Source organism: Lutjanus erythropterus, chromosome 22 (genome assembly GCF_056507025.1).
Source record: "Lutjanus erythropterus isolate fLutEry1 chromosome 22, fLutEry1.hap2, whole genome shotgun sequence".
NCBI classification, from domain to species: Eukaryota; Metazoa; Chordata; class Actinopteri; order Lutjaniformes; family Lutjanidae; genus Lutjanus; species Lutjanus erythropterus.
In genome coordinates this window covers 20249176-20263765 of record NC_139338.1, presented here as the reverse complement: position 1 = coordinate 20263765, position 14590 = coordinate 20249176, and the positions used below count along the sequence as shown (strand labels likewise).

Here is a 14590-nt window from a genome sequence, read left to right as displayed (position 1 = left end):
TTGCAGCCAAAAGGCATTTTCCCCCCATTATAAAAAAAAAAAAGAGTGTATGAACCTGTCGACTGGACACCCCGAACTACTAGCAAGGTCAGTTATGACTCTTTGTATAGTTTTTATGTTTGTAAATTTTTAATTGAGCCGAAGAAAGCCATTTAAAAATCTGTGACGTCGAGCTGGAACTCGCCGGCGAGGCGGGGGCTCATATTCAGTGGGCTGTGTAACCAGGAAGTAAACCCGGAAGCTAGAGCACTTTTGTGCCAGGCGAGCGGCTCTCATTGGACGAACGGGCGCCATCTTTGCGTTCACTAGCTAGGTGATTATAATATATCCATGGAGACGAGCCGCAGTACAGCCGTCGCGGTAGAGCCGGTGCCGTGGCAGATCTGACCAAACTGATCGTCCAGGCAGCAGGAGGACCAGGAGGGCGCCCCGCACATTTCAGCGTGTTGAAACATGGGAAACCTGCCACTTTTCGGGTAACACGGTTTTACATTGGCTGTGATGTTACTGCTTTTGTTTGGCGTGACCTGTCTTGCGGAACTTGCATGAATATAAAAAGAATAAAAAAAAAAAAAAAGGTGGGCAGATGATGCTGTGCTACATCCGCACTGTAAAGTCCACGTTCAATGAGGAAGAAAGCTGGTGTCAAAAATTGCTTCAGTTCGGTGGGTGAACCGGTGCAAAGTGATGCGTTTTTATTAGCACAGGTCCTGGGAGCTTAATCCTTTATTTTTTCAGAGCAGATGGCAGATCATGAACGCACCATGAATTTATGGGATGCATGTGCCGGCCACTTCTGTATTTCCTCCTTTTTCTTTGTAACATTTTCCACAGACAGCATGGCTGACACGACGGCCAAAATCAGACACCTCATTTCATTTTAACTCTACAGAAGACATAAGATAAGATAAACTTTATTGATCCCACACCGGGGAAATTCGCATGTTCCAGCAGCTCAAATAGTACAGAAAAGAGAGTTGAATGTACAGTAACACTCATAATTTTACATAGAGATGATTTAAGACACAAGAACCTAAGATGAAATATTAAGTAATAAAAATAGGAGAAAAGGAAAATGGAAGAACAATAATAGTTATGTTTGTGGGCTGCCTTCCTCTGTAACTGAATAATGTTAATAATGAATAATGTCTATTGTTTAGATCTGACCAGCCGAATAATTAATTAGTTTGGTCTGCAGAATGTCAGAAAACGTTGAAAAATGTTGATTACTGTTTCCCAAAGTCTGAGGTGACTTCCTCAGATGTCTCGTTTTGTTCAGCCTCCCTCCTCCTCTGGGCCCAGTATTTCCTGCTTATAGGAATCTTTTAACAAATAATTGTATGACTGTGGCTCGCAGTGGAAAAGGAAGGTAACATAAACCACTTGTAAATGGTGAATAAGGTTGTTTTTCATTTTAAGTTAAAATTCAAGTTTCCTCATTGAACAAATGGTCCGCCAGAGAAAATAATGTCAAAAGAGGTGCAATTACTCTGTACTTAAATACTTTTAACAGCCTTAGTGAGTTAGTTTGTTTCTGTTTTCTGATTATCCTTTAATTCTGGGTGTTGGGAGGATGTGAAATCTTCTAGCATGCGTATGAACCCTCTCAATTCTCTACCGGTGTGACTGAGTGTGTAAATTACTCTTTAACTGACTTTGGTTTTGTTTGTTGTTCCAGGCTCTTCAGGGCTTCACCCACGTCTGAAGAAGTCAGTGGAGGCAGGTTCATGGTCAGGAGGATCAGGAGTGGTATAATGTATTATTATGTGCCGTTCTCAGGAGCAGAGGTCAGCTCGTTATGTCCTGCTAAAGAATCTCAAATATATACTGCTCTTTGTCCCACGTCAGGCCCATTGCCCTCATCTCTGCACCACAGCACTTCCTCGTCTTCCTCCTCCTCCTTTCCATTACTCTCAGATTCACCTTCACATACACCTGCCTCCACCCAGAACCAATCAGATTCTGCCTCCACATCCCGCCCACTTCTTCTTTTCTTCTCCTGGCTTGGGGCCCGGCTAGAGGCGGTGGCCAAGTACAGGGACCTTTATCTGGACCGCGGCATGGACGTCCTTGTGGTCCAGAGCAACGTATTGCACTTTCTTTGGCCTCGACTGGGGCTGGAGTACGGGTTGGAGATTCTGAAGGTTCTGGAGGAGCCTCAGTTCTCCGGGAGGCCGGTGCTGGTCCACGCCACCTCCATCGGTGGCTACACCTTCACCCAGATACTCACCCACATTGCTAAGAGACAGACAAAACATGCAGGCCTGGCACCAAGGGTGATAGGACACATCTATGACAGCCTGGTGGTTGGCACTCTGGAGCACATGGCGATAGGTGAGTGAGAGTGATCCAGCTCGGGTTACTTTTGTGCTGGATATGTGTGTCACATCTTTAAATAAGTCATTAGCCAGCTGGCCCACTGCTCCAGTTTGTCAGGAGACCAGGAATTGTGACAGCTTGTTTCTAACCTCCCTTAGGACTGCAAACTGCTCATCAATTCACATTTACAACCCCAACTGCCAAAAAGTTTGGATCTTCTGTAACACTGAATAAAAACAGAACAGAAATTTTACGACCTACATTCAATTGAATACAGTACAAAGACAAGTTATTCCAAAAAAGTTACTACTGTGATACATCATCTTTTTTTTTTTTTTTAACAACATTCAGTAAGTGTTTGGAAACTGAGGACACTATTTGTTGAAGTTTTGAAAGTGAGATTCTTTCTCATTCTTGCTTAATGTATGACTTCAGTTTCTCAACAGTCTGAGATCTCTGTTGTTGTATTTTGCGCTTCATAATGCACCACACATGTTCAGTGGGAGACAGGTCTGGACCGCAGGCAGCTCAGTCTAGTACCTGAAGTCACACTGTTATAACACATGCAGAATGTATCTTGGCATCAGTGACGTCTCTGAACCTGTGTGCACCTTTCAGGGTCAATGGGGCCTTCACAGATGTGACAGGTAGCCATGATGTCATCCCCATACCATCACAGATGCTGGGTTTTGATGTTAGTGTTGGTAACAGTCAGGATGGTCCTTTTCCTCTGGGACACAACGTTCATGATTTCTGAAAACCGTCTGAAATGTGGACTCATTAGACCACAGCACACTTTTCTACTTTGCATCAGTCGATCTCAGATGAGCTTGGCCTCAGAGAAGGCAGCAGCATTTCTGTTTGTCTTTTTCTTTGCACGGTCGAATCTTGGTAGATCTTAGTATATTGCAGGCATATAATTCAAAATGAGTGTGTAGTTACAAAATACAGTTAAGTTTAATTCAGTTTGAATATTAAATATCATGTCTTTGTACTGTATTCAATTGAATACGAGTTGAAAATAATTTGCAAATCATTGCATTCTGTTTAAAATTAAATTTTACATAACATCCCAACTTTTTTGGAATTGGCGTTTTATATAAACCTTTAACTTAATTGTGAAATATAATATTCAGCCTCACTAGATGTCAGCACACAACTGTAGTCCGTGTCAAGATACAGTAGAATAATGCCATCTTGAGCAGACACTGAAGTAACACTGCCTGTGAGAGTTGTAATCTGAGCTTCTCTGTTGATCTGGGCTGGCCGTGTGTGCGTATTACTACATGTGACCATGCATGTGAGTCCCTTTCTGTCCTCCCTGCTTGGTTTTCAACTTTGCAGCCTGGGGCATTATTGCAGAAACCTCTTAAGTCTTAAGATAGGAAGAATTTAAATTAAGATATTTCCCAGAAACATGCTTAGAGAATGCTTACAGAAGAATGCTTACAGAAGCAAATGCTGACTTAAGTTAGGGTAGGAACATTGATTTAGGAACTGTTGTTTCCTGTTTTTTTTTTTCCATAAATCATATCCTAACCCTAATTACCATGGTTACCCAACAGTTAAGACAGGGTCTGCAAGTTCAGAAGGAGGCATTCAGTCATTTTGAATGCACAGACTTGATATACATATTTTAGTTTCAGCTTGACTCTCTCTAACCTAAAAGGTGCCCCTTATAACTGCAGAAGTTGCTTAAGAATAAAAACAATTTTAAGTTTTCTTGAGTATCAGAGTGACCCAGTGATAGCTATCTGTATATCCGTGCATACACTGCAAACAGGGACTGCTAATTTGGATAATTTGGCAAAGTTTTAATGGTGCTAATTTGCCAAAACACAAACAAATATACAGTATATGCCAAAAGACAAAAAAGAACCAAGCCTTAAGTTGAAGAGCATAACTCACTGAATTCATGGCCCAAAGCGATGAACTGAAGCTTCAAAACACCCAAATAGACGCAACCTAAAAACTAGTAAAAGGAGTGACAAAATTCATTAATGTTAACTTTTAGGTGTTGGGAGTAGGAGGAAAGTCAGCACTATGCAGTATTCTACTTTGTATATATGCCATTGTACTCTTATTCTAAAATATTCCTCTCACTGTTGCTATTTTTCAGGTCTTGGCAAGACTCTGGTCCCACGTCTCGAGAAGTTAGTCAAAAACATCGCCATGCTTTACTTCTGGCTCTTCAAAACCCACACAGCAGACTTCTACGAGAGCAGCATCCAGGTTTTCAACGACTGCCCGATTACTGCGCCGGCCCTCTTCTTCTACAGTGAAAACGACGCCCTGTGCGACCACGTTGCCTTGGAAAAGTGCACTGACCGCTGGAGGAAGAGGGGCGTGACCGTGGTGAACAGGAAGTGGAAGGAGTCAAAACACGCAGCCCACATGCGATGCCACCCAGAGGACTACCTCTCCGCTCTGGAGAAGTTCTTGAATTCGATGCACATTTCCTCTCTGAAAGCGAAAATATGAACTGCTGCAGGAGAAAATGTCTAGTTTAACTGAATTTGAATACTGTAAGATCCTTTACAATGTCAAGGAGAGCGCACTTTGATTGATTCGTCTTGCAGCTTTGGCATTATTATCAGTGTAATTTAAAACATGCATTTTTATTCTTGCGTTTTAAGCATTCTCAATCATTTGACTTTGTTGTCAACGTTACATTTTAAATGGTATGCAATATTTAAATTATTATGGCGGTTGTGTTACGTGATGCTTGTTTTGCACAAGCCAAACTGAAAAAGTTATTTATTTTCCTTGGTTTTGCACAAGAAGCGTTGTTGCACTTTGTACAAGGAATCGGGTTTCTGCACATTATGAGAAGTAAAACTGTTCATAACAGCACCTCTGTTTTTGTCTTTGTTCTATGTACTTTAGCAGGAAAGCCTCGGGGTGTATGAGCTGTATAGATCAGATTTACAGACAACACAGTGGGATCTTGTTTGTATATAAGGTTGAGCAGGTGAGGCAGCGAGCAGGTTTGAACAGGCGTAATGTGGGGCAGAGAAAGGCAGGGATGATTGGAGTGATTTGAAAATGGGACTGAACTCGTGGTGTGGAGCTGTGTATTTGTGGAGTTACAGCTACGATGGGAAGGTGCAGTTGAAATGGGCCATGAGAGAAAAACCTGTAGGAAAAAAAAAGTTTTAAAAAAAGTTAAAAACAACAGCAGCTGGTTATAAAAGGGCCCTGAAGCAGGCAGTGAAACACATGGCTGCCTGTTCCAGTCTTACCTCTATGGTTCCAGTTAGTGCCTGGGAAAAATTAAGTGCTTAAGCCTGTTATATATATTATAATGTTACGTATCGATGGGGAAAAGAGGATTTCTCATTTTCCTTAGTTGAAAATGGTTCACTGTCTTGGACCTTTTGGAAAGGTGAAAATGTCGCCATCTGCTGGTCAAACCGTTGAATTTTTTTTATTAGTGGATTAAATCTGAGACCAGGATAAACGGTGAGAAGATAAGTGCTTTCAGTGCTTTAGGGATTGTTATTTTGTTCAACACATCTTTTATTAACGCTATAATTATGGAACACTTTAAAACAGATTTTTACCGTCCAACTTTTAAAATGAAAACTTAGATTGACAAAAAATATCCCACATTCAAAACCCGACGCCTCTCTGCGTGTGACGCAGATGTTCATGGGATGTTCATGTGCTTCGCGAAAGATCTCGCGAGAGTGGTCACTTTAACCCAAACAGTGATCGTTCCCTAACCCCTAACCAAGTATATTTTGACCCTAAACCCAAAAACATCCCAATCACAGCGTGGTTACATTATGCAGCATACATAGTTTGTAGAACATGGACGATGAAGAAACAAAGCGTACAAGTCTCGCGAGAGTTAGGCAAATCTAGGGTTACCTTGTAGACACGACCGTGATATGAGCGGTCGATACTGAGTCGTATAATCTGCTTCGAGCTAACTAATTAGATTAGTTGCTTATGTTATAGTCGGAAATGTCCGATATGTTGCTAGAACAGAGTGTCCGAATTGGCTTGGTTAGTTAGTTTAGTAGATTGAGCAGCATGCTAAATTGCAACATTGCAGATGGCGTTAACATGATGCTAGTTGCTGTTAGCTAGCTCGCTGCTGGGTGTTACACACAGATGTGTGTTTTAATAACTGGGAAGGTGAAGGAGCTGAAGAGAGTTGTTTGGTGTATTTGGTGACCCAGACAGCCCGCTGCTTAGCCCAGCTGCTGCCAGCATGCTAGTTGGCATAACACGGCGGTGGTTTGGTTCTTAGTAGTTAGCTTTTAGCATAGTAGCTGAGGATGATTGGTTGGACTGAGCAGCTGCCAGTTAGCAACATGTTGTTAGCTGGTGATGTTGTGGAGTGTGTCTGTGTGTGCAGGTGAAGACAGATCCAGTAGACTTGTCATCGCAAAACACTCACGTTTATATTCAAATATAAATATTCTTTGAGACAGTTTATGGGACATTATCAAGGAAAGTTTGTTCCTGTCACTGGGGCTGCTAACCAGTGGAACCAGATATGCTGTGATAGTGGTTTGACAATTGAGCAAGTCATGGCATTCATATGAAGTTGCCATTCAAATCAGTTATAGCAGTCTCTGTAGAATAGCATAAGCTAATTAAAAGTGATATAAAGCAGGATTATTATCTGCTCTTTGTTTGGGTCAGTGGTTCTCAAATTGGTGTTTGTGGTGCTCTATCAGCAGGTCTATGAAAAGTTTTCAGAATCATTCATTTAAATTTAGTTTTTTAAATAAAAGATGTCATTTTGACCTGCATTTTTTGTTAGACTAACAATTGGTATTTATACTGTTCCCATTCATGGGCCTTTCAAGTCCCAGTAGCGTTAATTTTCAGATTTTTATGAGGCCTGTTATATATATATTTATTCATGTTGTCTATACAATTTGTATTTTTTTATTGTACATAATATAAAATAAAAATCAAGAATCCACATTTTATTTTATGCATGCACTGGAAGTGAAACACTTTTTTGATTCTTTGGGTGGGAGTAGTGTTTAGATGTAGGCTATATTGAGTCAGGGTTAGAGCATGTTGTTGCCTGCCAGAGAGCCGACTATAGATTTATGACGGCGCGGCCTGATACTCACTGCAGGGCCGAGTAGTGAATAGGTCAAAACATCATTTAACATGAATACTGTGCTTTGGAATGTGAGCGTTCCTTTGATCTCAGCCTGGTTTAATCCTGGTATACACATGTTAGAAATGTGCACACGCTTTTAGAGATGCAAGTATCATCATATTCCATCGTCCTGCAGTCTTACTCACATGCTTCTATAAGTTCTGCCCGGTTATACGTACATACTTTACATCTCCAGTACACGTAACATGCACACTTAGTTCTCTCTCATGTATTTCCCACCAGAGAAAATGCTTTAACATTTTTAGAAATCAGTGTTTTTATGGTTATAAGATGTTTCATCACATATTTCCATGTCTGCATGGTACATGCAGCATTTCCTTACAGTGTTTTAAAGAATATTCTCAATGCTCTGAACAATACTTGCAAGAATTGTTTACAAGTAGCAGATGTCCTGTGTTCGATACTGAGTTTTGTTCACTTTTGTTCTAAACCACAGGAAATGAATAAAAGAGCGACACTACAAATTATAGAAATTTTCACACTTACATTTTTATATTTCTGTTAATTGTTGAGTGATGAGTCACTCAGTGGAATGAGTCAGTAAATGAGACCTGGAGTGTCTTTTTGTGTATAAATAAAATTACAATCTCAGTTTCCGTTGAAGTTCTGTAATTGTTTTTTATATGCCACAAACTGCACCCTGTTGATTTCAAGTCAGTTTATATAGCACAAAATCTCAAGTCAAACAATGGCTGCCTGGGAATCAAATTTATTTTTTGGTCATTGATATGTGCATAGATGTATTGTATATACTGTAAATTTGCCTCATGGTATTATCAGTGCCTTCTGTTTTCACATCCCCCAGACTGCTGACTGATGCTTTCTTCTAAATCCACCTTTTAATGTATTATTTTTCCCTCCATTTTAATGTGAATTGATGAATGTGATGTCATGAATATACCACGAAATCTGAGCATAATTATATCACAAAAATCATTTCACTTATAATCCTTCTTAAGCACAAAAGTCGACTTTGAGCGCTTTCCTCCGTACTCACCTCTGTGACTGTCGTAAGGATGAGGTGTTCAGTGGACCGTAATACTTTACAGCTGTGTGTGTGTGTTTGTGTGTGTGGTGGGTTTTTTACGTGAGTTAGAGTTCAACCATACCTTAGGATAATCTCCCCATTGTTATGATTTATATATTCAGTATTTATTTGGTTTTGTTTTTTGCAATCATAAATCCTATTTTATATAAGTGTGCATTTTTTAATCCCTCACTCACTAAGGAAATAATTGAAGAAACACTGATGTTACACACTTGAGCATTTTTACATTTCAAAATGAATATAATAAAAATGAGTAAACGATTATAATAATTATAAGAATTACTGTAAGACATAATAATATACTTTCTGGAGGACATAAAAATATTGTGACCACAAATACTCTTGCTTTCTGATTTGAAGTGATTGTCTTTCTTGAAGTACTACTTCATGTCACATCAACAAACACATTATTATTATTATTATTATTATTATTATTATTATTATTATTATTATTATTATTATTAATTATAAGGACATTGATATGTGTCACACTGCCTTGATAAACCACAAGGCTACAAAATCCTAATTTTCTCTACATTAAAATTAACACATACCAATTTAGTGTCTGTGTTGCAAAAACACATTTGAATTTCATCATTTATATTCACATCTCTTGACAATCTATTCATTATTTTACTTGTGTGAACTCAGACTGAAATGAAGTTTAATCAATAATTTTATATTCATATTTCAAAATTTATAAAGCATGTGAATATTATTTATTAAAAGTTTTATTATAAATTGTAATTAGCTATTTTTATTTTCTCCAGGGGTGTGATTTTGTGTTGCATTAGGGTTACTTAAAAAGACACAAAACAAAAAACAAACAAAGCAAAAGAAAGACAAGAAAAACAAGATTTGTAGCATGGTTGAACACTCAGGTAATGACACCATTTTAATGATATACCTTGATTTAACGTTTGTTTCATATGTTCTCATATAACACATTTGACAAATTGCACAGGCAACAAATATTGGCTAAAATCTTTATTGAAAAAATTGATAAAATATATACAGTTTTAGCCATGAAGTCTCACATCCAGTTGATCAGAAGCTTAACATTTTTACACCAAACAGTGCACTTAACATTCCACATTCATCAGATACTTTCCCCTAAAACCTCTTTGACAAATATCAACATACAAAACACTTTGAATTTTAAACCACACTGGAGGAAACATAAGTTGCTATATTTATATATTTTTTCTTCTCAATGCAATAAATGTTTTAAATACAACTCAACATAAATAATCATACAAATCTACTGTGCAAATATTTTTCAAACTTGTACAAAATCTTCGCACAAATATAAAAAAAATCAAAACAGCCTCTGAAAGGCTACTTGCATTACATGCAAATGTTTTTGAAACCAGAAGAGCATTATTGCTGGAGTATTGAGAATTTGAATATATTATGCATTACATCATTATGTGATGTTCAGTCACAAAAATATAAAAAGTAGCATATGCAAAAGACAAAATTACATTGACTACACTGAGCTGTTTGTGCAAATGAGCTTGTATATGTGCATTATGGCAAGATCATGGCACATGTGTGATATACGTGCAGATTCTCAGCAGATCTTGAGTTTGCCCTTGTTGAGCAGAAACTTGTCCAGGTAGCGCTGCACCTTCGTCAGAGTCAGGTGAAGGTGACTGTCGGGGAACAAGATGTCGGTGATCTCTACTTCGGGCCTGTCCTGGATGGTACATCCCAGCGTGAGGGCGAGGAAGTGCACCCGTCCCAGCAAGCTGGAAACATCAGCCTGGATCTGACTGAGGGGCTCCGTGGCCGGGTTCTGCAGCTCGTTGTCTAAAAGTCTGAGTTCGTGGATGATGCTTGTTAGTCCGTCAATGGACGGAGCGGTGTGTTCTATCTGTGGGGCCACCTGCAAAATAAAACAGAATGTGAGCTATAAATTTAATCTGGAATAAAGACATTTTATACTTTAATGATGAATTAATGATGCAAGTCTTTATACTAAGTGCTCTGAGATACACTTTATACTTTTTCTGATTAGATCCTGCAGTGAAAAACTGGTAAACTATGTGTCCATTAAACACTGTGCATACCGTTGTCCTTAGTTTCTTAATGTGGACCAGAGTTATCTGAGCTATGTTTATTATACTGTTTATGTTATTTCTGATGGACTCCTGGTTTGTGGGAGGACTTGAGCACCCAGGAGCCACCATGACAGAGACATACAGAAGGACCAGATGGATGTGCATCCTGAAAGAAAGTGAAAATAGATCATATGATGAATTTAATAAATGTTTTGGTTCAACAACAACAGCAGCAACAGTAAAAGCTACGATTTCCATCAGTCTTTTTGAATTATAAATTATTATGACGCTGAGTCAGGGGAATTAGGGTTTCTTCTACAATTAATGGTTTTGTTTTAAGTAACTTTATTTGTGGCATGAATACAAGTTTTAGAGTTGATTATTTATTAAAAAATGATTTCTAAGTGTTATGTACTTAATTATCATAATTCTGTACACTGAAGTTTTTTTTAGTGTAAAAAAATAAGTTCTCAAGAAAATTTCATGAAGTTACTACAATAAGAATTTAGTCTTAAATCAATTCACGTAGAAATTTGAGTTTAAATTACAGACAATATTAAGTTGATTTAATTACCAGCATTATGTCAACACATCATATCAAAATAATGTTTTTAACTTAAAAGGTATATTTACATCAATAAAATAGATATTTTATCTTGCAATCATACATTTTCACTTGTTCTTACGCAAAATGTTCTTTCTGCAATATTAAATTTCTGCATCATTTGAAACATTTTCTTTTATAAATTTCTTTAAAAGTAATTTAAACATATTTTCATCAAACTTGGTGCATCTTTGTAAACGCTGTTATTAAAAAAAAAAACACACACACACACACACACAAAAAAAAAAAAATAGGGGGTTTAATGTTTTTTCAATATAACAAAGAATTTTGACCGTAACCTTAGATGTCAGTTGTTGTACACAAAAAATTTAACATATGTTGCTTTTTATGACAAACAGCTGAGGGCTGCGGCGTTCAGGCTCAATACTGAACCAATTTCAAAAATTGTTGTTGCCATTAGTCACTTAGATGGAACTTAAACATAGAAAATTAGGGTCCAGGCTGAAAATTACTGATCTCATCCTTGCCCCGTCTCTACCACCACACTTTAACTGTTGCAGAAATGATATTTTTGTTAATTTTGCAGATAAATGGCCGATAGCAAGGTCAGAATGCAACAGAAATACAGATTAGATTTAAAAAGTTGTTCAAAATACACAACTACATAATACACAATTAATAAATACTCCAGAAGAAATAATGCCTTGTGTTTCTGGATCTTGAGGGTCACCTAGTGTGGCTGCAATATTAATTATGTGGATATATTTAAATTTCTTTTTATTTAATGTACTTTTGTAATTGACTGAACTCATTTTCCAAATCCGAACACTGAGACAGAGTTGTGGAACATGAACAAAAGAGTTGTTAAGACCCATAAAATACTTCATAAATATTATTAAATCACATTATTTAGTAATTATTTTTATGCCAAGATGTTCGATAACATTGTGTATATATTTCACAAGCATCATATTGCAAATTTTAACATAAATAATTTAAAAAATGCCCGTAGGTGCAGAAACACTGATGAATCACAAACACGCCGTAACAAAGAAAACCTGCCAGTTATATTAAATCTTTCTTTTTGCATTTGTGCAAATAAATAGTATGATTTTTCTTCAAGTATTGATAGAAATAAAGTATTACATGTATTGTTATATATACACTGTAAAATGTAATAATCTTACCTGTGTTTTTGGACTTGTGGCTCCTGTAACACTGAATGACAAAGAGATGACACATGCCTCTTTGCAGGTTTCCTTCATTTAAATAGTCGGCTCTAGCCTGCATGGGTCCATTCCCCTCCTCTCTCCTCCCTCCAACTCAAACCTGAGTCTGACCTTTACAGGTCAACTTATCAACATGCTCCGAATATGAAGGACATTCACACTAAATTCTATAAAAAAGATCGATCACATCATTCTGACTCAGTTGCTTGGAGCTTGCACACATAGTTTTGTTTTCCTGTAAGAGGATTACCCTTGACGCATGTGTGTCTGCTGAATGTAAGCCTGTTTTTGTTGTTATAATTCTTTTTTAACTACTGGAAAATGTGTAGGTAGATTGTAGCTTGTACTGGCATCATGCAGTGCAAAGCCCCTAAACACCCATGTGTACAAACAAACAAATTAAGAAACTCAAGGTAAGGAAGGTAAATGCCATTTTATACATAATCAATGCATTTTAATATTAAATGAGAAACTGGACTTCATCCTGCAATAGATTAAAGGCAGTGAGTCATCATTTTGTTGTCTATAATCTTTAACGGTCCTCCGTGGATTTTCTTTACACGTGTCTTTGAACTTATTTTAAAGATACATGTGGAATGAAAATAATTGTCTTTGCTGGAACGTGGTGCCTATGACGTTTTCTATGTGTTTTTATTGTTTCTATTGTCGTGGGAGACAAAGGAAGCGACAGTTAGGAGTTAAAAATAGAAGCATAATAACGGCGCGCGCGGAGTCCGTAAACTGTGGTGGATTCCAGAGGTGTTTTTTTTTTTAGAGGCCTGATGCTCCCACCACCGAGCCTTTCGAATGCGTATGTAATTACTGTGTGTGTCAAAGAGAGTAAGACAGTCTTCTCCATGTTCCCCCTTGCCTATCTTGATTCAGTGTTTCCGCAGTGGAAGTTCCCTTGTGAACACAACAGAATTTCCAGTAATACCAGTACTGTACGTGAAGACCAAGTCAAAGTGGGCCGACTCGAAATACTGTCTAATCTTCAAACAGTTGTTCCATCTGACTAAAACGCTCTTACGAAAGTGTGCTTCAGCTATTAACTCAGTCAGAATAATGACCCCATGTTTTTTACAGGGTTACCTTGTGTATAATTAGCTAACATGCTAGCTGAGCTTTGTTGGTGTCTACTCAATGCACGGGAACCATATTTTGAAACCCACAAACTGGGACCACATGTATACACCTATGCACACTGCATTGCCGCATTTTCATCAGCATGGAGAACATGTCCCCCAATGTCCTCAACAATTATTTTGTTTAAAAAATTCAAATATAACCACTGTCAGTGTCTCAGCGAGGTTAATGAGGTCTGGTATTGTGAGAAAGTGCTTGTGCTAATTACAATTGCAAAACAATGCATTTTCAAGTTTAGAAAAACTGTAATTTAACTGTAAATTGTAAGACAGGTGCAGTTTTAAGTTAATTTGAGATTTCAAGATCACAGATGTGTGTGTTACAAATGCTGCTTAAGCAAGTTTTATTATGAACGTAAGTATGTGGTCAGAAATTATCTTTAGCCTTACATTCTTCTTTTTTATGAAGGAGACAGCAGGGCTCATCTTTTTTCTGACTTTCTTTTATCCTTTAAGTTCAAATGCTGTTGTGTAAGAGACTGTTGAGAACAGGGACATTTTAGTGCAGATATTTGGCAAAACTCAGGACACCGAGCTTGAACCCGAGACAGGACAGTTTCTATTGTTGACAGTCTGGGAAGTCTAACAAGTCTTTAGTTATTTTGAGCCAAACCATGATTTTTTCCTTAACATAAACATTTTTTTCCTAAAGCAAACAGTAAGCAAAGAACAAACGGACTGTATTGGTACGACAGAGTGGATACACGGGTCAGTTTCACACGGGAGTATTTTTTTTTTCCAGTAGACACTTAAAGGCCACAGAAAAAAACAAACAGACAGACATTAAAAATGATTAGCCAGTTTTGTTTTCTACATGACGACACACTAAGACAACAAAGAAAACATGCATGTTCTGCATGCCTCTAACAAATTCCAAAACACACTTACGTACGTGGATTCCTCAGGTCAGTGAAGTAACCTGTAACCTCCCGGTGTGACAACACTTTTTCTTACTTTGATTGCCAAATTCATCCTTGCAGATGTTTGTGCTTTGCAGGTTGGTCTCCTTCCATCAATCGTGGAAGTACACTTCATATACTGGCCTATTTCTGAAGCTGGTAAATTTACT

At 37.8% G+C, this 14590-nt stretch overlaps 2 protein-coding genes across 3 annotated transcripts; one reads left to right on the top strand and one right to left on the bottom strand.

The window, feature by feature from the left end:
* Positions 1-356: 356 nt before the first annotated feature.
* LOC146306874 (transmembrane protein 53-like) lies at positions 357-5172 on the top strand. Its single transcript, XM_084711443.1, has 3 exons — positions 357-476; positions 1679-2334; positions 4439-5172. The coding sequence occupies exons 1-3, from the start codon at positions 454-456 to the stop codon at positions 4798-4800; spliced, it is 1041 nt and encodes a 346-aa protein (XP_084567569.1). The 5' UTR covers positions 357-453; the 3' UTR covers positions 4801-5172.
* A 4742-nt stretch (positions 5173-9914) lies between these two features.
* Positions 9915-13448, bottom strand: lepb (leptin b). 2 transcript variants are annotated; one of them, XM_084710942.1, is made up of 3 exons: positions 12335-13448; positions 10592-10748; positions 9915-10407 (listed from the first exon to the last, which is right to left on the bottom strand). In XM_084710942.1, exons 2-3 carry the CDS (start codon positions 10745-10747, stop codon positions 10093-10095), a joined length of 471 nt encoding a protein of 156 aa, XP_084567068.1. In that variant the 5' UTR covers position 10748; positions 12335-13448; the 3' UTR covers positions 9915-10092. The 2 variants fall into 2 exon arrangements, with proteins under 2 accessions (XP_084567068.1, XP_084567067.1); XM_084710941.1 differs by lacking the exon at positions 12335-13448 and having other exon boundaries at positions 10592-11299.
* Between the last annotated feature and the right edge of the window lie 1142 nt (positions 13449-14590).